General features: G+C 47.5%; 1 protein-coding gene across 1 annotated transcript; it reads right to left on the reverse strand.

The window, feature by feature from the left end:
• Positions 1-1,989: 1,989 nt before the first annotated feature.
• Positions 1,990-17,928, reverse strand: CKAP4 (cytoskeleton associated protein 4). Its single transcript, XM_077761963.1, has 3 exons — positions 17,902-17,928; positions 9,659-10,006; positions 1,990-3,369 (listed from the first exon to the last, which is right to left on the reverse strand). Exons 1-3 carry the CDS (start codon positions 17,926-17,928, stop codon positions 2,047-2,049), a joined length of 1,698 nt encoding a protein of 565 aa, XP_077618089.1. The 3' UTR covers positions 1,990-2,046.
• Between the last annotated feature and the right edge of the window lie 7,903 nt (positions 17,929-25,831).

The raw sequence follows: 25,831 nt of genomic DNA on the forward strand, positions 1-25,831 counted from the left end.
TATTTCTAACACCAATAAAGAGTCCATCCTGACTTGCAAACTGCTTTGGAAAAACATCAGCTAGGAGTTGATGCCTTAGGACGCTGACTCGGGGACCCAGAATGACTGATAAAGGAGTTCAGGGACCTCCAGCCAGAAAGGAAGACAAGAGACCACATGGGCACTCAGGTCCTCATCTCCCTCTGCGTCCTGGGTGGGAAAGGAGCCCCTGCAGCCTCTGGTTCTGAAACAGCAGCAGCAGGTGCTGCACAGGTCAGCTGGCCCTGCACTGGTGCTGGTGGGGGTGGCGTTCGCTGTCACAGGTTAAGAGCAGGACTGGGCTCAAATCCCAGCCCTACTACCTCTAGCTAACGTTATTACATGATGCTTCCCAGCCTGCTGCTCCTCTGGCAAATAGGGAATGATACTGCCTGTGTCCGGGGAATATCAGGAGGAAGCTGCAGGGATCTAAGGGTCTGGCATGAAGCACAGCTCACAGGTGCTCAATAAACATTTGATATCAGGTGGGAGGTGGGAGGCAACCTGGGAAGGAAACCTGGGCTGAAGGTCACGAAGACAGTCTGAGACAGTGGGCGTCAGGCCTGGCTGCACTTTACAATCAGCCAGGAGCCTTGGAAATGCTAGTGCCAACCCTCTTTACACCGGTTGAATCAGAATCCCCGGGGGGGTGTGGGGGTGGGGTGGGGGGCAGGCAGGAACTTGGTCTCACGTTCCCAGAAGATTCTATCAGGGAGTCAGGGTTGAGGCTCTCTGCTGTGACTAAGAGTTGAGTCAAGCAATGACCTACAACCAAACCTGCTAACAGTCCATCAAAAGTACATCCCCCAGGCCTAAAAGCGAAGCACTCTTGGTTCCAGAATTAAAGCAAAGTCTAAAAACTGAAAACTTCCCTATCTTTCTAGTCTAATTAATATTTCGGAATTGCTAAATCCTCAGAAAGCAACCACTCCAGAAAAGTCGTAACAAAGCTCAAGTGTTTATTAAGAATTAAAAATACTGTAAATAAGCCATACAGTTCATTTCACAGTAAACTAAACAAACCTTTTTTTCTTTTAATTTTCCTTTTTTTTTTGTTCTTTTTTTTCTTTTTCCTTTTTTGAAGGGCAAGACAGCCATTAAAGAACAGTACAGCTCGAAGGTAAAGAGAAACAGCAAAAAACTACAGAGAACGCACATTCCTCACTGACTGATGGGGCCTGCCCTGAGGGCAAACCTCGTCATGGACACCATGGTCAAATAAAAACTCTTGGCCTCCATTCCCTGGGGAGAGAGCTCACGCTTTTGTGGACACATTTCCTGAAAGAATCCAAGGAGTCCCCTTTCTCGGGATTTGCAACCTATGCGTTATTTGGGGACCCTACCAAGGGGTGACACAGGCTGGTCACACGGGGACTCCATGGGGTGCTGTGCCTTCACATTCAGAACCATCTGGATTCTTTGCATAGTTACCTTGGAGATCACAGGATGATTCAGGAATGGAAAAGACACCCCACGCCATCGGAGGTGACCGTCAAGTCAAGCAGCTGGTTCTTCTCAACCTAAAGCCCGAGGCGCTTGCTCCCCACCTGATGGAGAGCTGACACTTGTGAATTTTAGCCAGTTTAAAGTGGAAGACGAGAAGTGAGTGACAGCTCATTAAACTTCAGCCAGAAGTATTTAAGAAAAAAAAAAAAGGAGTAAAACTAATTTTCCTTAAAGACAATTAGAAAAAAAAGTGCCTCCTCCCCCCACATTTTTCCTTGAAATCTGCCGGCCAGGCAGGGTTTTCTGAGGTTACAGTTAATCTGCTTCTGTTAATCCTCAGTCGGAGCCATTCTTCTCGGACATGAGACACATCCCTTGTAAAAGGTGCCCCTGATTTGCAGGGGCCTGGCCTTCAGCCAACCAACCAAAAGCAGAAGCAGAAAATTTGAGAAACCAATGGCGTGTGGTAATAATCGTAAATAAATTAAGTGGGCACAAGAATATAAAATGCCTTGCTGNACAACACATTTTTTGGTCATGAGAAACTGGACTTTAAATCTGCGCCCTGCACACGCGATTCACTCAGACTTTTTCATGAATCTTTTCCACTTTCACAAACAACCTATCCAGGTCATTCCTCAGGTCATCTAGCAAGCCCCTGGCTGATTCCAAGTTGTTCTCGTTGGTTTCTATTTTCACCGAGTAGGCGACCAAGCTGTCCACGGCAGTCCTGAGCATCCTCAAGTCCGACTCCAGCTGGCTGACGGAGGCTCTGAGGTTCTCTAGAGAAGAGAGTCTGTCCAGGAAGTCCTGAGGAGGCGAGGGAGCCGCCCGGGCCGGGTCCTGCCCCAGCAGCGTGTGGACCTGCTCCTGCACCTTCTGGAGAGCCTCCACGGTGCTGGGGAGCTCGCCCAGGCTTCTCTTCAGCTCCTCCACGTCGCCGTAGAGCGAGAGCTGGGCCTCGCCCAGGCTCCTCACCGTGCCGGCCAGGCCACCCGCGGCATCCTCCGCGGGGCCCAGGCCCGCCACGCGCTCCTGCAGGGCGCCCAGACGCCGCTCCTGCTCCTCGCTCTTGGCCAGCAGGGCCTCCAGGCTCTCGCTGTGCCGCGCGGAGGCCGCCTGCACGGCGTCCACTCCCTCTTCCACGGTTTGGAGCCTCGAGTCCAATCCCTGGCTCTTTTCCTGGAGCGCCTGGAAGGCATCAGAGTTTCTGTAAGCCCCTTCTTCCGGCCTGAGGGCCTCGGTCTCCAGGCGGCGCAGCTCCTCCTGGAGTCTCCTGACCTCCTCGGGGAGGTGGGAGGTGGCCCCCTCTGCCTGGAGAACCTTCTCCGTGAGGGCCTGCAAGGTGAGGTGCTCCGAATTGGCCGCCTCCTGGAATTTCTGCTGCTCCTGTTTGAGGCTCACCAGCTCCTTGACCTCCGTGTAGACGTCAGACTCCAAGGTCTGGAGGGTGCTTCTCAAGGCCTCAATGTCCTTTTCTCTGGACTTCACCGAGGACTGGGTTTCCTTCACAATTTCCTTCAAGGCTTTCAGATCCTGCTTGTACCCCTCGGAGTCTTCCAGGGAGGCGACCTTCGCCTTCACATCGTTGATTTCCTTCTGGCTCCTCTTCTGGACGTCAGTGAAGATGGCGATGTTGTCATTGATGGACTTGGTGAGCTCTGTCAGCCTTTCCTCCACCGTGTTCTCAAGAGACGTGAAGTCCCGCTCCCGGGCATCCTTCACCACGTGGATGCCATCAGAGAGGTCTTTGAGGATCTCATTCTGGAGCTTCTGCAGAACTTCACTGATCCGGTTGATCTCACTCTCCCCTTGCTTCACAGCTTTCTCCGTGAGATCTTGTTTATGCTGGGAGCTCCTCAAGATGGACTCAAAAGTCCCGAAGGTGGCTTGAAGAGACTGCACCTGCAACCAAAATCCAGATGTTACCTACTGAGAAGAGCTGGGAAGTTCTAGGCAACACGGCTATATTTCTTTTTGTCTGCGCAGTTTCCAGGACCCTCTTCTTACAGAACAGAATGATAACTGTCCTTGGAGAAACTTCCTTCCACACAGAGTCTACATGGTTTGGAGGCCAACCTGAAGGCGCCTTCCAAGTGCTCCAGGGGTGGTTTGTAACCACTCTGACCAACCGGCACTTTCCTTCTACATACCCCTCCGTCCCTTCCAAAGCCACAGTGATTAGCCCAGGGATGGGCACGTGGCCTAAGGCAGGCCAGCAAGTCAATTCCACGACTTCTGCTAAAACTACTAGTAAAGAGGGGAGCCTGCATGGCTCGGTCGGTTAAGTGTCTGACGCTTGATTTTGGCTCAGGTCATGATCTCATAGTTTGTGTGACTGAGCCTGTCAGGCTCTGCACTGACAGTGCAAAGCCTGTTTGGGATTCATTCTCTCCCTCTCTCTGCTCTGCCCCAACTCTCGCACAGTCTCTCTCAAAATAAATAAATGAACTTAAAAAATTGGTAAAGAAAGCCTTTTTCCACAGGGATTGAGAGCTCTAGGAGGAGGGAAGCCTGGAGAGGCTCAAACTGCACACGAAGTACGCCGGTCTATTGAGTCAAAAGAGGCAGAACAGAGACATGGCAAGATCAAGTTCTGAAGACACAATCTGAATCTCTGGGTACAGTTATACCTTTAGGAATCTGCTTTTGAACTTTTTAGTTTAAGCCAATAAGTTCTCTCTCTCTCTCTTTCCCTCCTCCCCTACCCCTTTAGGCCACTTAGGCTGAGTTTCTGGCTCTTGAAACTGCAAGAGTCTTGCAACTTGTCACAGGAAAAAAGCTGAGGCACAGGGGAGACGCTGGGCTGGGAGGCAAGAGACGAAGGTATGGGCACCTTCTAGTTGGGTGGCCCTGACCAAGTCGCTGTCCTTACCTGAAAATAGGACGGGGGGTGGGGGTGGGCAGGAGATCCCTCAGCATTCTCGGGCTTTCTGAGCACATTATGATCCCATGTGCCATGACACACTCATTCGAAACAAATTCTCCCCTAAACAAGGTCTGACCTGGGAGCCACTCCAGGGAGCAGTTTGATGTGCCGAGGCTGACAGTGCAAGGACCACTGGCCTGGGCTTCGTCCCGACGTGGTGCCACCCACAACACTTTCTTGCAAAAAAGAAAAAAAGGGGAATCTGAATCTCTCGAGTCTCGAGTTCTAACCACCAGTTCACAGGAAACGTGCAAGAGGGAAACTCGCTAGGAGGATGCAATCAGCCAAACCCACAATGTGGAAAATTCTACACAACAGATCAGCGGGCCCTTCAAGAATTAAATGGCAGTTTTAAAGGGGGAAAGACAGGAAACTATTGCACATTAAAAGAACTTCAAGAGATTTATCAACCAAACATGTTGTATGGCCTTGTCTGGATCCTGATTCAAGCAAAGCAAGACGTTTTTGAGAGAGCCAGGGAAATCGGATTTTGAACTGGGAATCAGATGAGCGTCAAGAATTACTGGTAACTTTGTTAGGGGTAATAAGCTGTGCTCTGCCAAGAGCAGTTGCCCCTAGGGGCACTAACGAGTCAGTCAAAATTAGATCCTGGTTCCACATCCAGTGCGTCTGCCGGAGCCACGTGGGCCCTTCGGAGGGCCGAGACCTGAGCCGCCAGCTTCTTCTGTGCCCACCGGAGGTGCCCACCGGAGCTTCTGAGTCAGGACACGACAGCCTTTCTGCCCAGCCTACGGTCATTCAGCAGACCTGGGCTGCTTCCCAACGCCGAGGGCATCTGAGAACAAGAGAGCCCAGGTGGACACCCCCAAGGGGCGGAAGAGAAGGCTTCAGAGTCACACTGCTCTGACCCCAGCCCAAAAAGGACAAAACAAAATGGGAGGGAAGGGGAGGGGAAGAAATGAAACAAGAAGAGCAGAAGAGTGAGCATTACTGCAACTGGGGTTCATCATGTGGATCTCTTCTGTTTATGCCTAAATACCTCCATGATTAGAAGTTAAAAAATAAAAAAGAAGGGGCCTCTGGAAGCAGACTGCCTCTGTTCAAAGCTCAGCCTGGACACTTCCTAGCAGTGTGATATTGGGCAAGCTACTTAGCACATCTGTGCCTTGGTTTCCTCAGCTGCTGGAAGGGAACAAAAACAGTACCTGACTCATAGGCTCGTCTCTCAAGGATTAAGGAAATTGATATACATAACAATTCAATTGTGCCCGACACATAGTAAATGATCCACCAACAGCAGAAATGGTCTTCATTATTGTTTAATCTTTCTTCTGGAAGGAGCTCAGAAGTCTGGAGATCCTGAGACCATCCTTAGCCCAATGTCAAAGGGGAACACTACAGAAATGAGAACAGGATGCCTGGGCTCTAGTTACAGGCTCCTTATAACCAGCTCTGTGCGCACGAGTCAGTCACACTCACTTTCCAGGTCCCGAGCTCCTCGTGTATTAACAACTAGGTTTCTAAAGTCCCTTGTGGCTTCCAGCAGTCTGTGATTTTAAGACAGACGAGAATTAGGTTCTCGGGGACTCCAAAATACTAGACAATTTCCCTGAGTGACACGGGACACTTTGAGAAGGTATGGGAGAGAGCTCACCTCTGAAGCTAGTTATTCAGTCACGGTACCTGCCTGCTCTGCACTGCGCTCGGGAGCGGCCCCAGGGGCGGGTGAGCGCAGTACCTGCGACGCGGCAGGTGTTCGTGCAGCGTTTCCTGAATGCATCAGGAATTAAGTTAATTAACTGAGCAGAGCCTGATGAAGAAGGAGCTGGTCCATTTCGCCTCTGATCCCTGTCACCTCTAACCTGGGCTGACTCTTTGCAAATGGCTAGGAAGGGGACCAGATCAGAAATCATGGAGGAAGCTAAACGCCCCAACGCTATAAAAAAGAACACAGAAATCGCCCCCCTCCTGATGGTGCTGTGTGCTGTTCATCTTTACATGCAAAGACCTCATTACAACCAACAGGCAATGGATGCATCTGTTTCCCCAACATATGTGGGGTGCCCACTACATGGTGGGCAAGATACCAGCAAAAAACAACGGCTAGGACAGGATCCCTGCACTCACGGGGCTCACCGCACGCACGAGGGGAGACCGTGGCAGCTGACGTTCAACAAGGCACTTACCGTGTGCCAAAAATCATGCAAAGTGCTTCCGAGACGCCATCTCATTACACCCTCGTAATGCTCTCCTGAGTTGGTGGCCGCCACTGATCTCCAGTTCACAAATAAGGAGGCTGGGAAGTGGTCATGCTGAGCCTCAAAATCCCAGAATGTGTGACTTCACAACCCAACCTCTTAACGTCTAGGGATGAGCTGGAGCAGAGGCATGTTCAAAGTGCTCTGAGGGCCTAGATGCTGCCTATGCCAGGAGCCCGGACTCCTCCAGAGTCAGAATCAGAAAACAAACACAACCAGAGAACTTGCTCTTCTACGAACAGCCGCTCCTCTCATTCAGCTGTCCCTCCGAGGCTGCTCCTGCAAGCACTTTACGCCACCCTGCATCTGCCGGGGCAGCAGGGGCCCTTCAGGGCCAACATCTTGAAGCCCGCACACACTGTGCCCGCTCAATTGTCCACCGAAGGACAGACCAGCTTCTCTGCCCAGGCTCCAGTCATCCAGCAGGGCATCTGCAGACGGAGCGCAGGCGGGTACCCACTCTACCCAGAGCCTGCTTCAGCTGCTGCGACTCCAATCCCAGTTCCAAACTTAGGGTCTGCGTGTGATGCAGACCCTGAATGGGAGCACAGCCGCTCCAGGCCCAGGGGCCCATGTGTGAAACAGTGCTAATAAATGGGAGCTGCCTCAGAGGGTAGCTGGGAAGCACTTAAAAGGCTGCCTAGCCCACAATGGGGGCACCCGGGTGGTTCAGTAGGTTAAGCGTCTGATTCTTGGGTTCAGTTCAAGGCACCATGTCACGGTTCCCAGTGCGGAGCCTTCTGCCTGCTTGGAATTCTCTCTCCCTCTCTCTGCTCCTCCCCCACTTGCACTCTCTCTCTCAAAATAAATAAATAAACTTGAAAATAAAAGTGAATGTCTACCCCATAATGAATAGTACTTATGAATAATAATATTGTAGGTCTACGTTCCCGCAAAGAACCAAACCCCACTCCACACTGAGCATCATACAAAGTTAAAAAGGGGCTCAAACTCAGGTTGTCAGAGAAGCCGGCACTACTCTCTCTTCAGAGCAAAGTAACTTCTTCACTGGTCACCTCAGAGGTGCAGACAGAAATGGCCACACACCATGACAAATTCTAATGCTGTTCTGGGCACGTTCTGAGTTCCACGTCACTGGAAGCAGCATTAGCTGAAGACCTACTATGAGCCTGGCAAGGCATGGGAAAGACAACAAAATGAGCAGTACTTGGGAGTGTTCCACGGAGCTAACTGCAGGATGAACCCTAGCCCTGCCACTTACTAGCCATGAAAACTTGCATTACTCTGCCTCCGTGGGTCTCACTCTCCTCATCTGTGAAAAGGGAGTATAGTAGTGCTTACCTCTTAGAGCTGCTGTGAGTCAAAAGACAGGGGTATACAATAAATACGAGGCATTACGTGGCAGCTGGAATACACCGCTAAATTAAGAAGAAAGGTCACTATCTCAATAGTCTATGGCCAGGTGTGTTCTTAACACTCTGGACAGAGCCCTCCCCTCCCTGTGTTGATGACAACATTGAGCCCCAAAGAGGAAAGTAATCTGCTTACAGTTTTGATAAGAGGAGAGGTGGGAGCCAGAAAGGAGGGAAAGAGAGAGAGGCAGAGAGAATAAAGCCCGATTTCTTCAACATCGATTCAAGACCTCAACTTCACGTGGGCCTCAGCTTCAATCTCCCGACTTGCTACAGGCCGGGTAGCTCTGCTGTCCCCACACACTCAAGATAGCCCCCGTTCCTGTGTGTCTTCCTTCATTTCTTGTCTCAACAGTTACTGACCACCAGCTATCTAGACTGGCACCACCCCGGCCATGGGGTACAGGCCAAGACAAACTCAACATGCCCTCTCCTCTGAACTTACGCAGCAGTGACCCTCAACTGAAACCCGTCTGAGCTGCTTCGCAAATCGAATGTGTGTCTTTTCCACCTCTGTACCCCGCACAGGGCCAACACGCAGCCCTATCACTATCAGACTTCAATAAGTATCGTGATGGATCGTAAGTGGGTGGATGAAAGAGAGGAAACAAAGGGTAGTGATTAGACTCCAGCAGTTTGTCTACTTCTTAAGAATGATTTGACATTCAGGATAGGCAAAGCAGCGCTGCCTACTTACATCCCTTCGAAAAGTCACCTCCCTTGGCCTGCAGCACTGAGCAGGCTGACTCATTCCAGTTGCTCTGCCAGTCTTAAGAAATTCCTAATCCTGCATACTCCACAAAAGTCGATAGAAACTTGGCAAGGCAGGCAGCATGCTGGGAAAAGGAGGCAGCAGTTCCGGGCTCAGAAGTGGTGGCGGGATTTTTTGTTTCGATCATACAACCAACTTTCATTGATGACATTAGTGGAGCACGGTGGGGGAGGTGTGAGGCCGAGGGAGCTGCACTTGGTGGGGAAAAACACGGACAGGCTGGAACGTCAGAAGCTTTGGGGCGAAAGTTGGGTCCATCCACACCTGAGAGAGGCCTCCGTGGACCCCCAAGTGGGCAGTGGCCTAGACATTCACACGCAGCTTGCCACTCACCAGCCGGGATCTTTATCAATTCACTTCATCTCTCTAAACCTCAACTTTCTGGTCTGGAAAATGGGAGTCAAAACTGCTAGTCCTCCCTCCCCGCCAGGGTTGCTATGATGATTAGATAATGAGTAAACCCTCTTAACATCATGCGAATGTGCCTTGTGATATTACTCACCAGTACCCTCTAGTATTGGGGGCCTTTCCTTTCCTCTCAAACTGGTACATGCTACTTCAAAGGCCCACATGGGGACACTAGTCCACTACAAGGCCAGGGGCCTGATGACATGTAATATTTCATTTGAACTTCGCAAATGGGTACGATTACTTGCTTTTCCTTCCCCGGGGTCTGGATCTATTCAAACCTGGCTCCCACGGGGTGAGCCCAGGTGCGGCCTTGCCCGAGGCTCCCAGGGATGCGCTGGTGTCACTTCCCACCTCCTTTTCAGACAACTCTGCCCATTCAGCGGTTCCTAATCCAAAAAGAATGGGCTCCCCAGAGCCTAGAGGCTTCCTTACAGGTCACCGCTAATGCCCTGTGACAGGCCCTTGGCCCACCCTCGTTCGCCGGCCTGACCATCCTCGCTGCGGCCCATCCCTCGGGGCCCATTCCTCCGCGGCCATTAACAAAGAGGGTCTGGGGACCGCCCGGGAACTGGGGGCCCGGGGACGGGGTATCCCCAGCCGGGGCCGGCCGTGGAGAGGGCCCCGCTGGGCACCGAGGCNGCTCCTCCCTCTGCCGGGAGAAGTCCTGGTGGCCGCGCCGGACCTGCTGGACCTCCTCCAGGACGTGGTGGACACACCAGCCCGAGAAGGCGGCCGCCGCCACCAGGGCGAGGTAGAAGAGAAAGTTGAGCGCNTTGGGGAAATCCCCCCCCCCATCGCATCCTCTAAGCCAGCCATGGGGTTGGGCCTTGACTCTTTCCTGGGGATTGAAGGCGGAGGCAGAAGGAGCTGTCGAGAAACCAGTTGGCTCCGCAGAGGCATGTTTAAGGAGCGTTAGCAAAGATTCTTGGACTGCGGGAAGTCTATTCAGGGAAACATCCCACTTGGCATCCCACTTAGCCTGGTCAGTCCATGTCCATGTTGTTTACGTTTCTTCTGAAGCCCTTTCAACCCCCGTGTTCTCTCCCTGGCCCTACTACGGACAGGTTCTCTGCTGTGCCCTGGGAAACCGGCAGGGAGGCAAATGGGGGCTCGTACCCCTACTCTGGTAGAAGGAAATAAAACACAGCGCTGCATTTAGCAAGTTAAATATGTTCTTAGAACCTCACCAAAAAACAAACAAACAAACAAACAAAAAACCTTGTAAGGTAAGATTATTCTACCCATTTTATAGGAAGGAAACTGAGCCCCCACCCCAACTGATTGGATCAAGATCATATGGCTATGATTTGAACCTTGATCTCTTTCTTCCAGAGCCTCTGCTGCTTTGGGGTGGGAAAGAAAGGCGAGGGGGCAGGGAAGTTAAGCAGCTTGCCTGCTCTCGCTGAGGCTCCCTGGTGCTGGAGCAGGGACAGAACTCCACTGCTTTCCCCCTGAACCTGGTGTCTGGTGTGTGCCTGGCACTGGGTGTGCCCAACAGGGTGCTGCAGGAACACCTTTTCTTTTGCCCATTTTGTTTCTAAAATGACATTCCTTGTCATTAAGGCCTAGTTCAAATGCCACTCCTTTCATGATGCCTTCCCTATAACACCACCTCCCATAACACTTAGAGACAGCAAAACATTGCAATAAGAGACATTATATAATTATATATAATCATATAGTTCAATATAACCTTTGTTATATATATATATAAGTTATGTGTGTGTGTGTGCGTGTGTGTGTGTTATATAACATATATAGTTCACTACAACAAACCTGTATGCAGGGTCCCCTCTGTGCCGGACAGATGTCTACAAACTACTAGTTTCCCCTCCTTGAGGGCAAGAAGCAACCATTGCTTCTATTTCTCTTCGTATCTCACCATATAAGGTGCTTTTAAAACTCTAGTGAACCAATGAACACATGGGCCTGCCCTCAAGGGGCCTAAATTGCATTTGGAGGAAGGTGCAGAAACATTTCGAGGCCCAAATTGTGTACTTGAAAAAATAAACGTAAAGGGAGCTTTGGAAAGCATATTATGGGGCTGTAGGTACATGGAGGAATCTTCTGGGACAGAGAGGTCTGGGCAAAGCTGAGAAGAATGGATTTGCATAGGAGGAGATCAGGGATGATATTTCTGTGGCAGAAATGGGGTGAGCCCAGGACTCCGATCTGATATGAAGAGAGTGTGTCACAATAGGGAAGAAGAAGAGTTGGGTGGAAGCAGAGGTCAGTAGAAGCCAGGCGGGCAGGGAGAAGAGGCATATTAGTGTGGGAGGCCCGAGTAAATTACAGCAGGTTCTGAGCTAGAAATATAATCATCCGCCCCAGACAGAGGAGCACCCACTCCAGCTAAAAACAAGGAGTAATAGTAGGAGTCTCCTAGTTCAAAAGAGCACATGACCTAGGAGGAAGGAAAGGAGATAGCAGAGACTTACTCATCAGAAGGTGCTAGAAAAGCCTTGTTTAAAAACTGTTCGGCTGAGTTCAGCTTGTGTTTAAAAATCTCTAGGATGCAAAAAAGCAATCCTCCTCCTCCAAGCAGTCATCCATTAGGGCAGGGAAATGATAACCCTCGAAGGAGATCTGGGGGCCCAGCCCCACCTTGGCCTGGGAGGCTGGAGCACTGCCCTTTTGACCTTAGTAGTGCCACCTTGAAGAACTTGACCTTGAGAAGTGTACTTACCCTTCTCTGTGGATTTCAAGGTCAGCTCTTTGCATCTCTAAAGACCTTTCTTATTCTGTTAATTTTGTTCCTAGAGAAAAATAGGCATCTGATATCAGAAATAGTTATTTATATATTTTTTTAAAGTTGATACAGCCCAGCTGGGGCGCCTGGGTGGCTTAGTCGGTTAAGCGTCCGACTTTCACTCAGGTCATGATCTCGCGGTTCGTGGGTTCGGGCCCCGCGTCGGGCTCTGTGCTGACTGCCAGCTCGGAGCCTGGAGCCTGTTTCAGTCTGTGACTCCCTCTCTCTCTGACCCTCCCCTGCTCACGCTGTCTCTCTCTCTCCTAGAAATAAATAAAAATATTAAAAAAAAAAAAAGTTGATACAGCCCTTAGGCCAGAAAGCATGGAAGGTTTCTCAATTTTCTGCCTCTACAGAGCACCAGAAGCAAAGTGGGTGGGGGAGGGGAGTGTTACTATTTTCAATGTTTCCCTCTTCACCCTTTCCTCTGGGAGGCAATGAAGTATAATAGTTAAGACACACAGGCTCTGAGGGGCACCTGGGTGGCTCAGCCAGTTGAGCATCCAACTCTTGATTTCAGCTCAGGTCATGATCACCCAGTTTACGGGTTCGAGCCCTGCATGGGGCTCTGCGCTGGCAGCGTGGAGCCTGCTTAGGATTCTCTCTCCTTCTCTCTCTAGCCTTCCCCTGCTCACCGTCTATCTCGAAATAAATAAATACACTTAAAAAAGACACAGGCTCTGAAATAGACTGACTTGGTTTCAAATCAGCTCCATGACTGACTGGAGAGTGTGACCTCTCTGAACCTCTGTGTCTTCATCTGTGAGAGGTGGGCAATCAGAACTATCTCACCAGGTTGCTGTGAGGGTTAAATGAGAGACACCGTATGATACTGGGCACATAGCAGAGCTCAGTGAATAGAGGGTAGCTAATACAGCTTGCAGTGTCACTGAGCAAAAGTAGACCTGTACAGAGCTTCTATGTGTAGATTTCAACCATTTTCTTTCATCATTATTTCTTGGCACCCCCCCAGCACCCAGCATATGTGGCTTACAGACCACAGGCTCTGATGTGTTTGACTTGAGAAAGCAGGCAGTGTTTTCCTCTGAAACGTGGTTCCGCTGCGGTGTTTGGCTACACCCAGAGATCAGTGTGTAGTCATGGAAGTGCATCTTTTAGGGCCAGAAAGCAGCGGCGGTTCTTGGAGATTTCCATTCTCCTACCCCGTTTTCTGAATCAGCACAGCATGCATCTAAAGGAAGTCTCCCTTCTCCTTTGCCTTCTGATTTTTTTACCTCTATCCCTTGTCCTCTTCTTTCCCCTCGAAGCATATTGGATGGTCAAGAACGTGGGTGGGAAGAGGAGGAGGAGCTGGAGACATCTCTTCCTTTCCCCCAGCCTGTGCAAAGACACTTCAGAACGCCCTCAGACTGCACGGACCATAGCTTATAAGGTAGAGATTTGTAGGCCTGCAGCGCTCTTAGTTTTCTGCATTTTGGTTGGGATGCCTAAGTAGAAAGCCCCTAGCACTTCCTGTTGATTGCCTCTTGGTTCCAGGTTGACTAGAAGGCCCAGAGGCTAGGACAGGCACCTGAATGCCCTGCAAATAGGGCGTGTGTTAGAGGTGGTGGCCGCGTGTGTAGTCGGCTCTGGAGTGCTAGGACACAGCCTCTGTGGTTCCCACCCCCAGGAGTTCCCCAACTCCAAGCGCTATAGCTCCATGCAGCAGGGGAATTCTTTCTGGGAGCTCACAGCACCGTACGGGGCTTATAGACCACAGGCTTCACCTCAGTGAGTCCCAGTTTTTATGGAACACAACCGTAGTACCTACCTTAGAGACACACAATGTGAACATTAAGTTGATTTTCTCCTCCACCTGCTCCACTCAGTCTTCCTCATCCCAGCAGTAACATCCATCCAGTTGTTCAGGAATCATTCCTTGACTCCTCCTTTGTCTCTCACCCATCCCCTCTCCCAACATCCAATGCAGTATATTAGCAAACCTTGTTGGCTTTACCTTCAAAATCTATCTAGCGCCTCCCACTTCTTGCCACATGTGCCATTGCCACTGATCCAAGTTGCCACCAACTCGCACTGGCCTCCCTGCTGAAGTATTTGCTGCCCGTGGTCTGTTTTCAAACCAAAAGCCAGAGCAGACCCTGAAAATATAAGCCGGGTCATGTCACACCTCCCTCTAAAACCCCCCAATGACCTTTCAAGTCAGAGTAAAAGGCAGAGTTTTTACAATGACCTCCATAGCCCCATGATATGGCTGCTGCTGCGTCTCTGATGTGAACCCCTCTTAACCCCTAGATCCCTGACATACAGCCACACCAGCCTCTTTATCGCCCCTCAGTAGGCCAGGTATGTTCCTACCTTGGGGCCTTTGTAATTTTAGTTCCTAGGTCGGATGAACTTGACCTCCAGGTATCCCCATGGTGGTGTCCTCCGCTTCCTCAATTCAAATGTCACCTGTAGGTGAGCTCATCCTTGACCATCTCATAGAAAATAACAGCTGCCCAAACCAAGACACTGTTTATCCATCTTCCCTGTTTTTCTCTGACAAACTACATATTTGCCTATTTATGTATTTATTACTCTCTGCCTCTTCTTACTAGAGTGTGAGTCCCGTGCATGAAAACTTTATTTAGTTAACTCTTGTATCCCCTATTACCTAGAATACAATGTCTGGCACATAGTAGGAGCTCAATAAATGTTATGAGTTTCGTAAGAGTAAAATCCCTCTCTGTAGGGCCTTTCCTTTCATAAGAAGACCACGAGGAGGGACAGTGGAGGGGAGGAACCCAGTGAGGAATGACCTCCTAGAATGTCGATAGCTTTATGGTGATCTCAGGAATGATGGAGGGTGTGGTGGTGATGATGGCAATGAGGATAAGAATGACAGAGAGGGCGATTGCTGACACCGTTAGGCTGCAGGGGACCTGCCATATCACAGCAAGTTCACAGCAACATTTACTGATCACTTACTGTGTGCCAGGCATTATGCCAGGGGCTTAACATGTGTGCCCACCTTCCCTGCTCAGTGAGCCTTTCATGGAGCAGCCACAGTAGCACTGATCCAGCTTACCAGTGAGGGTGGGCAACTTGTACAAGGTGACACAACTTGAGAATGTGAGAGTCGAGGCTAGGATTTGAGAGCTCACATTCCCACTTAGCACGTGAGTGTATAGACAGAAAAGGAAACGAACCTAGTCTGATGGAGTAATTTATCCAAGGCCTTCTGCTCAAATCCAGATGTTTAATAAGCATGATGAACCTTGAACTGGGAAGGAGAGGACACTGGTAATTCACGTTCACAACTACTCCTTCCCACCCTGCTGCTGATGTGTTTCACCCTTTAGGTGTGCCATAGGGGAAAAAAATAAAAATAAGAATAAAATAAAATAAAAAGTATATATATATATCTCATCTATCATATATATATCATATATATATACTTATATATGATATATATATGATAGATGAGATATATATATATATAAATCCTTCACAATCTGACCCTTGCTTCTCTCCCTAGCCTCATTTCTCCCTCAAATCCCTTTCTACTCTCTGTACCCAGACTGAGCTTCCCTATAGTTGCCATAATTTGTCATATTCTCTAAGGAACTTAGCTTTTCCTTTTCCTGTGCCCCCCAATCTGCATAAGATGTCCCTCCCTAGTGCTCCCCCAATTACTGGACAGTCATAGCACCTACCGTGATGTATTGTGATTGCCTGTTTTATGCTGTCATCCACACTAGAGCTTTCAGGACAGAGACTAATCTGTTCCTTTTCTTATCCCTAGTGCCTGGCGGCTTGCCTGGATTGTAGGAGGCACTCAAAACATGCTGGATGAATAATTGCGTGGATATGACAGTATGTAACGTACAATGCCTTCTGATTCTCAGCATCCTGCACTGTCAGAGTAACCACTCTTCAGGGGGTGAAATGTTGGGAGGGTCTCAAAGTTTTGAAAGTTTAGTAGAAGTGGGTAATATGTGGAAATGCAGTGTTTTATGATAGGTTCAGACAGCATGTTACAAACGTGTGTTGCTAATTTAGCCAGATAAATATAAGAGGCATGTGGCTATGGTGGATTCCTAAGTAAACAGGATAGAAGAGTTGCTGTAAAAAACCCAGCCCTGCAGAAAACATTTTCATATTTTCATTCCTGCCCCAGCCTTGCTCAAGAATCTCCCAAATCTCCTTATCACAGTCAAAGCACAGGATGGGGGTGTGGGGAGGATGAGGGTGTGGAAAGAGGGAACCTCCCTCCCACCTAGGATTCTATTCAACCCACCTCTTCCTGCTCTACAGCCACCTCCAAGCCTTTGTTCTTTGTTCAAGCTCTTCTCCCCAGCCTTCCAATCTGGAAGTCCCAGCAGCCTCCGTCTAGGAAAATCTAGTCCCTGACCACATGTCCCCTGCCCCCATCAGTCCCTCCATCATGGGGGCTCCTCAGAATGAGAGAGAGTGGTAAGGATTGGTTTTGATCCTGTCTGGAAGATATACTTGGTTGTGTGGTGCTGGAAAGTTACCTAACTTGTCCTCAGTTTCCTCATTTATAGAATAAATGAGATGAATACTTAGCAGAATTCATGGGAGATAACAAATATAAAAAAGACCATTACAACTGTAAGCTTCGTATACATAATTATCATTCATGTGTGCCAACTAAATAAAGCCAGCCCTTCTATAATTCAGAGACTAGCTGGATATTTTCAGCGATAGAAAAAAAAAACTAAAATAGTATCCATAGACTGTGGCTTATAGTACCAATGGCCTAGGGTTGTGGTAAGATTTCAGTGAAATAATATCCCTAAAGCACCCAGCATGCTCTGTTTCAGAAGAATGGAGATTATTATGTAATTAGTGTAATATCCTATTCCCACCAGGCCCTGGCTCTCTAGAGGGCAAAACCTTGTCTGCCTCATTTCACTGCACCATCCTTAGTGCTATTGTTGCATGGGTAACTGACCCAGAAAGTATTATTTTCTTCTAATTGATGCGTTGAGCAAATTTGAGCATCTGACCTAGGCAAGGGGGCTACAGCAGTGATGAAGCAGTTCAAAATCCCTATCCTTGAGCTTTTATGCCAGCAAGGGAGACCAAGTAATAGCACGTCAGAAAAATACAGTATGCTAGATGGTGCTAAGGGGGAAAAAAGTAAAGTGGAGAAGGGGAAGCAGAAGGGCTGTGGGACTGGGGTTGCTATTTTAGATCAGTTGGTCAAAGAGATCTCACTGAGAAGATGACATTGACATAAAGACCTGAAGGAAGTAAGGGAGCCAGCCACACAAATATCTGGAAGAAGAGCCTTTCCGGTAGAGAAAAAAAAGTGATTGCAAAGGCCCTGAGGTGCATCTGAGGAGCAGAGAGGAGGCCAGGGTAGCTGGTGTGAGTGAGTAGTTCATCCAGCAAGTATTTATGGAGCTCCTACTCTTTAGGGAATACATGAGCACAATGTCTGGCACATAGTCAGCTCTTAGCACATGTTACTGTTTTCATCATTGTCATTATCACCCTTATCTCTGGATCTCTCCCACCGTCACCACATGCAGGATCCGGCCCCAAACCTGACATCTAATAAGAGCTCAGTAACTGTCTGGTGAACTGAATCTCACTGTCCTATGTAGGCTGGGTCCCTAACCATTAACACCCAGTTATCCCTTGAAATGTAACTGTACTAGAGGCTTATTATTTCCTTACATTGGCCTTTTGCCCTGAAAATCCTTAGGTCTTAAAATGATATCAGAACTGTATGTAAATACAGTATTATATTGCTTTAGTTGAATTCCTTAACCTTCAAAATGGTAGAGAGGGGAGTCCAGCAGCTGAGATTCTGTGACTTCTTATAAGCCCTGGGCCACCTCATTTTGTAGGGACCCCTTAGGGAAACAACATCTTCTGGGCTTATCAGCTTTGGGCTATCACGTGGGACTCAGCAGCGAGGACTAGGAGCCTGCTGTTTACAACCTAGATGAGCCTCAGGAAAGATTTCACCTAGATGGGGGTGGATGAGAATGAGGCCACTAGGTGCTCACCAGGAAGCTTTCAAACACAATGATCATCACAGTAATTCAGGAGGCCTGTCCAGTACGTGGAAGAGATTGAGTCAGTAATGAACTAATGAACTCCCCTCTGAACCTCTGTCAGCCAGGAGATTTCAAGTCTCTGGAAAAGCCAGATCCTTAATAACTTAAGGCCCTCTTGCTCCAATAAGCCTATGTCCTGTTCTTTCTTCAAGCGAAAGAAGTACCACCCTTCTTTTGACCTATTTGTCAGAAGTGAAGGCAAAGCCGACAAGCACTCAAAGAAACTTTCAATTCAGTTGCAGCATGACTTTGGTGCATTCATCTCCCATCCACCCACCCAGAAGCTCAAGACCCTCCACCATCCAGAAACATCCAAGACCCTACCTTAAAAGCCTGGGCTTTTGGGGGTATGACCAGTGTACTGAGCAGAATCACCCTTCTTCCACTGTCACAGTGTCACCTCTTATTCCTAAGCACACCCTCCTCATGGGCAGGCTGGCCTCTCTCTCTCCCTCTCTCTCTCCACTCGCTGGTACCATGCAGGTTTCTTTTCTTTTCTTTTTTTTTTTTATGCTTATACTTACTTATTTTGAGAGAGAGAGAAAGCTAGCAGGGGAGGGAGGGGCAGAGAGAGAGGGAGAGAGAATCCCAAACAGGCTCCACACCATCACTGACACAGGGCTCAATCCCAGGGATCATGACCTGAGCTGAAATCAAGAGTCTGCCACTTAAGCCACTGAACCACCCAGGTGCCCCACCATGCAAGTTTCTATCTTCTAGAATGAATAAGTTTGTTCCTGCTTTCCACCTACGAAATCTGCTCTTCCAGGAAGAGAGCACTGGCTTAAGAGTAAGAAAGACATTCTCATTTTAGAGAAAAGTAAGACCTGAGCCCAGTGTGTTTTAATGATTGGCTTAAAGTCACACAGTTTATTCCTATCAAGAGTCAGGGTTTGAGACAAGTACTTCTGATTCCAAACTCTTCTCCTCCCCCCCCCCCACCATCCTCACTGTCTCTTGGATGAGTGACCTCCAAAGAATACTGATTAGCATTCTAATTAGCATTCCTCCAAGGAGTACTAATTAGCACCCAAAAATAAATATTTGGTGTTGACTTGTAGACAGGGCAGCATGGAAAACTGGTTTTAAGTGAGTACTATGTAGAGGCCAGCTCCAAAGTACTTGTCAAACAGAAGTGGTATCAATAAATATTTGTCAGATCGCTGAATGAATGCCAATGGTGGATCTTCAGAGAAGTACTGGCATGTTCCATTCTGGAGAAAGGAGATTCTTTGCTCTGTAAACAGATTTGCATGAGAATTTTCTTTCATAAAAGTGACTCTGCCTCCATTATTTTCACAAAAGCCGTCCTTGGTTTACAAACTAAGCTGCCTAGGAGCAGGGTTTATCTTTGCTGCTGAGCCAAGGTGGCCAACAGAGAAGCTAGATTTTGCCAAGTTTATGAAGGCAAGGCCTTTGTGAAGTTCAAAGCTTCTCTCCGTTTCTTTAAGGAAGGAGGGTTTCTTTCCAAAAAGGTACAGCCTCTGGGAAGGCTTCTGAAATGTCTGGAACTAAAGGCCACTTGGACCTCCCTTTGTTTCTCATCCTTACATGTATTTGCATGTTTTCTCTAGAAATATCTTGCATCAGTTCATCCCCAGGGCGGCCATGAAGCAGGCCTGGCATGGGCCAAAGGCTTGGTCAAGAAGAAGAAAGGAGAATTAATTAAAATGTCAGGTGCTGAGCCAGGCATTTTATACTTGATTTCCCACTGATTCATCACCATCTTTTGAGGTAATTGTTAGGTTTGTTTAGGACAGAAAATTAAGACTCAGAGAAGACCAGTGATCTGCCCCAATCACAGAGCCTACAAATGGCATAAATGGGATTAAAACCTACATCTTCCTGAGTCCAGAGTACATGCTCCTTCTACTCTTTCTCAGGGGCTTCCTGGACCTACAGTTCAATTGAGCTTGGCATTGACACCTCCCTCAGTCTGCTTCCTACTTACCTAACTAGATTTATCCTCCACAGTTTCCAACATCAGCAGTGCCTAGGAAACTTTTTAAAAAAATAGGGAAACCCTGGTCTCCTATCAACCTACCAGTGGAAGAGCCCAGACATGGGTACTTCTTTAAAGCTGCCCAGTCAACAGGCATGTCCATCCCTGGTTAAGAATCACTGCAATATATGGACCCTTTATTCCAGAAGAACTCTACCCCACCCCCATTTATGCCCATACTTCCCCCTTCCTCACCATTTTCCACAGATTCCCTAACCTGAGCAAATCCAGTTTCCCTTCAGCAACTCCCACCTCACCTCTCCAGTGATCAAAATTCACTCTGTCATCTTTACAAATCAACGGAGAAGGGAAGACTTCAGTAAGTCCAATGTTGGCAAAAAACGACCCATTTAGATATTCAGCTCACCCACACACTATGATAAATTACAAATAAATCATTCAGTACAAAAGTTTCAAGCCTAGGAAAACAGGAAGTAAATAAAATGAATGTTATCTTAAAATTTGGGTCGGGGAAATGGAATTGTAAGCATGGGAGAAAAAGGTTTTATTAGAGGGAAAGTAGATCCGATTTAACTATGTAAAAATGTAAAAATACCTATTAAGGAAGAAGGAAAGCATACAGGAGGAATGTTTGCTGTAAATATGACAAACAAAAGTTAGGAATATTATTTTATAAAAATAATACAAATAGGACAAGTGCTCTGAGGATGGGAAACTCTCTTGTTTGGTCTTGTATCTTCTGTGTCTGTAGACACTTGGCCTATAGTAAGGTTGTGGGATATTTTTTTACCCCAATGCCCAGGGTTTCTTGTCTCACTGCTTCGAAGAATGAAGAGGAGGACACAGAATAAAATGAGCTGTAGGCAAAAGTTTATTAGAGTATAAGAAAGAATAGTATGATGGGGCGCCTGGGTGGCTTTGTCGGTTAAGCGTCCGACTTTCGCTTAGGTCATGATCTCGTGGTTCGTGGATTCGAGTCCCGCATGGGGCTCTGTGCTGACTGCCAGCTCGGAGCCTGGAGCCTGTTTCAGAGTCTATATCTCCCTCTCTCTCTGACCCTCCCCTGCCCACGCTGTCTCTCTCTCTCTCCTAGAAATAAATAAAAATATTAAAAAAAAAGAAAGAAAGAAAGAATAGTATGAAAAGTCTCTTTGCAGAAAGGGTTCATTCAAAGGTGAAAACCTGAGGCACCAGGCAAGGGACCTTATTTTATAAGGTCTGGTCAGCCCTCCCTTCCCTTCCCCCTTGTTCCTTCTCAGGCCCTACCCTTATTGGCTGGATAGCTCTACGTGCTGGGTTGTCCATTCCTGATTGGCTCGATTCCGTTGTATGAGGGGTGGTCTATGGCCATATCATTCCTTGTGGGTCACCCGTTTTATGGTCTACTTATTTTTAGTTAGGTCTTTCGTCAAATTCCAGAGGGAAACTTGGAGAGGGAGTAGGTGGTATCTGTTACATTCTTCAGAGGAACCTTACGTCAGAAGGGGTTTGGCCGTAGTCAGATGCTCCCAGTGTTGTTCCAAAATAAGTGCTTTTCCTTACCCAGTGACCTCAGGTTCTAAGCTTTCCCTCTCTGCCTACTGAATCCCATCTTTTCCTATCATACTAATACTTGTTGAAGAAGAGATTTTTTTTTAAACCTGAAAATCTCAGGAGATTAAGTGACAAAAAAGACATAAAAATCAGTCACCAAAGAAGAAATATGATTATTCAACATATGGAAACATATTGCAAACCTCACTTGGGATATGAGAAATAGAAGTACTTAAAGTACTGGTGGGTTATTGGTTTTGTCTAAGAAATTAGCTGAGTCTACGGCCATACCACCCTGAACGCGCCCGATCTCGTCTGATCTCAGAAGCTAAGCAGGGTCGGGCCTGGTTAGAAATTAGCTGAGATTTTTTTTTAACTATAAAATATAATGCTAAGGTGGGTAGGGTGAAACAGCTGTTTCATGCTGTCATTGATTCAGCAACTTTGAAGACTCATAGAAATGGGAAACCAGGTTCTGGTAGTATCTGATAGTATCAAGATGGTCACTATAATGGTTTTGTCTGACTAGAAACTCAACCTCCCCCTTCTGACAGACCCCAGGATCCCCAGACAATGCACCTATCCTGGTCAACCTTCACTGGGATTCTTCAAACCAGCCCTGTCTGGAAGGGAAGCCTTTCCCCTCTGGACATGGACATGATTGAGGACATGATTCTGGAAGCTACCAGAAGTCATGTCTCTTGTAATATGGAGGGAGTATATTCGTAGAAGAAAAAAGAGAATAAGTTGGTTTGCAGAGAATCCTGTTAGCGTTAGTCTCCCTGGTCCTGCCCTTCCTGAGGTCATTTTCTGTGTCTGGGCTCTTCTCGCAGGTTAATGACCTGAGTCTGTCATCTCTCCCACCCTTAGTGTACCAGAGTAGGCTCCTTCTGGCTTTCAAGAGCCTATTGTTAACTTCTCAGAAACTCGGTGAACTGGTTGTTAACCAGTTAGAGCCTGAAGTCAGCCCCTGGTAGAAGTATTTACTCTATAGCCATGGAGTGTTTCTAGCCCATGGAAATCTGAAAACACTGCAGATCAGGGCTTCTAACCACCCCACCCCCTGCCTAGCCCCACCCAAGAGCCAGTTGTTAAACATTTACCAGCACATCCCTTTCCTGGGCTGGATTTCTGTCACTAGCGGTCCAGAGAATGTGGGACATTGCAGCCAGAGATGCTGGGACCCAAATCCCACCTGAGACTTTTATCTCCAGTTTACAAATGGAAACCCCTCCCCAGTCGGTCCCCACCAGAGACAAAAGCCACAGGGAGCTTTATTTTTAGCTGGGCTTTAGGCTGTGCATGCAGCTGTTCTGCAAGGTTACAACTAGACACTTAGGATATTGGGTAAGCCATTTTGCAAGCAAAGGTGACACAGTGCGTATCTATCCATGCTGGCTGAGATGCAGCCACAGTGAAAGAGATCCCAAGAGAAAGTATATTTGCCTCTGAACCCAGCAAGGAGCCTGGGAAGGAGCCAGGGAAGATCCCAAGCCTACTTGCCATAGGGAAGAGAAGAGAGCTGAATGAATGAATGAATGATGTCCAGAACTACTCCTGGAGTTCATGCTCTGGGGTAAGCTTTTCTCTTGGGCTACATTCAACAGATTGACTCAAAAAAAAAAAAAAAAAGAGAAACTATCTCCATCTCCAGACTTCTTTCCGCCTGGTGCCTCTGGCCCACAGGCAAAGCTCACCCGGTGAGTGCCTGGGCCTCTGGTTAATCACATTCCCCCTCCTCCTGATGCCTACAGAACTCTTGACAGTAAGTGGGAGCATTGATCCCTTCTGCATCAGTGACTTCATTTCTAAAAATTGTTTCTAAAGAAGTAATACAAAATAGAGGAATGGTTTTATGTACAGACTTGTTTATTACTGAATTATTTAGAATGGGGGAGTAGGGGAGAAAAGCCTAAAATCCACACAAATGTCTAACAATAGGAAAATGATTAAGTAAATTACAATACGCCGTTAGAATGTATCACAGTCATTAAAAATGTTTTGAGGGATTATAATAATATGAAAAAAACTTACATTAACTAAATAAAAAATTAGGATTTGAATTTTATGTTCAGAATGACTGGCAATAGAAAAAGAGAAAAGGCCAAACTAAGCTGTGCATTGACTGAAAACTGGAAAGATGTACTCTAAAGCGTTAACTGTGGTTTTCTTCTTTGGGTAGTGAAACTATCAAAGGTTGTTAGTTCTGCTTTTCTCTGTATTTTCCAAGCTATGTTTAATAAACTTACATACAAGTGGATACCGCTTAGTATTTCTCAGTGTTTACCTTGTACCAGGCCCAATACAAAGCACATTTCATAGATTATTTTATTTAAATCTCCCAGCAACCCTCTTGGGTGAGTACTTTCATTATGTCCAATTTACAAATGAAGAAACTGAGGCTCAGACAACTTCAGTATCTTGCTCAAAGTCACACAGCTGATAGCCAGGTTTCGAGCTTGGTCTGCTTGATTTCAGAGCCAAAGCATCGTATCCAGCCCACTCTCCTCAATAAGAGAAGAAAATAGGTAAATAATTTACATATAACTATTTATAGAAATATAGATATTAAACTTCTTTTAGCAGTAGATCCATTCTTCAAGGCTAATTCAAGGCTGACCTCCTTTGTGAGAATTTCTACTTCCTGTCACTAAGCTCTTACACTGATGTTTGCTCCCTCCTTTACTCTTTTTTTTTTTTAATATTTTTATTTATTTCTAGGAGAGAGAGAGAGAGCGCGTGAACAGAGGAGGGTCAGAGAGAGAGGGAGATACAGACTCTGAAATAGGCTCCAGGCTCCGAGCTGGCAGTCAGCACAGAGCCTGACGCGGGGCTCGAACCCACGAACCGCGAGATCATGACCTAAGCGAAAGTCAGACGCTTAACCGACTAAGCCACCCAGGCGCCTGCTCCTCCTTTGCTCTTATGCTGTCCTACACTGTTGGCAGTCTTTCCGTATATAGTATTTACACCTCAGGTAGACCAGAAGGCCAGAGTGAAGGAAAAGCATCTTCTCATTCTCGTTCTTTTCCCCCTTTCTTACCTCTCCTTTGTTTTGCACCATACATGTATCTGTGATCCCTCTACACAGTAAGATCAAACCAGCTAGGACTCCCAAATTCATGTCTAATGGGAAGTTGGAAAGCCTTGCCCAAGATTTTTGCTTACTTTTGTAAGTAAGTTACTTTGCTATGACTGCTGCTACCTCTAACTCCTGGTTCCACTGACCCAGTTCATTCAGAAAATGGTCTCACCTTGCTGTCCCTGACCCAGATGGACACTCAACCCCTTCCTCCATTTCTACAGTGAACCCGCACTACAGGCCCATCTGAACATGTTGACTGTAGCAAGGATGTTGGAGGGCAAGGACAGGCTTACACTGTTGCAACTCAAACAACTTTACCATGAACGTTAAACATCCCTGTGAAAGCAAAACAAAACAAAACGCTTTGGCTGCCAGGCCCTGGAAAAGTATTGTTTATTGGCTGCTTTGCTCTATGAGTATCTCACTTAATCCTCTCCCTTCCTCCCCATTGCTTTCCTACCCCACCCTCACTCCACGCCCAACTCCACACTCCTCTCTTTATAGTGCACAGCTATCCTGCTCACTCAGGCCCCGAGCTGCAGGCTCTGCTCCACCTTTCCAGCTGCCCCACTGAACAAAAGGACCTTTCACTGAAACAAAATCCCCTCTTCTTGGACTGTTGTGTTGGTGAACGGCAAACATTTTATCCTCCTGTATTACTTCACATATATAAATTTCACTGAGAATCTGCTCTGTGCCAGATACCGAAGATACACGAAATTGGAAAAATACACAAGCAATAATCCTTGAGAACCTAATCATTAAGTTCCTTAAGAACTCACAGCTTATAGAACAGGTAACCACCATATCAGACCATCGGTGCTATAACTGAAGAAGAGGCAAAGGACCATGGGTCTCCAGCGGGTGGATCGTCCTGTAAATTTGGGCCTCTTAAAGAAGCAAGGGCCAGACATGCAGGAGTCTTGAGTTCTGAGTTTTTTTCTCTAGCCCTGGGTTCAGCTGGTGTTCCTCACATTTCCCTTCCAAAAGCTTCTCTTGGTCTGCGAAGGTTCTTTCCATTGCGTTACACAATATACAGCAATGTATGACTGACACTAATCCAATAGCCCTAACTTGACCATAGCTCCGATTTGAAATGTGCAGCACATTAGCCCTGCACCACCCGTGCCCCACCCTGCAGGGCACCATGGGCACCTGCAAGACCACCTGGTGGTTTGAGCAACAGAGGATATTGAGGGTTCTCCAAAGAAAGTCAACACGCACTAAATGTTCAATCAAGTCCGTTTTCAACCCAAGTTTCCTGTTTCCTGTTTCCCCCCGCTTTCAGAACCAAATGC

The sequence above is a fragment of the Crocuta crocuta genome, unplaced genomic scaffold (genome assembly GCF_008692635.1).
Source record: "Crocuta crocuta isolate KB4526 unplaced genomic scaffold, BGI_CrCroc_1.0 scaffold193, whole genome shotgun sequence".
Taxonomy (NCBI): domain Eukaryota; kingdom Metazoa; phylum Chordata; class Mammalia; order Carnivora; family Hyaenidae; genus Crocuta; species Crocuta crocuta.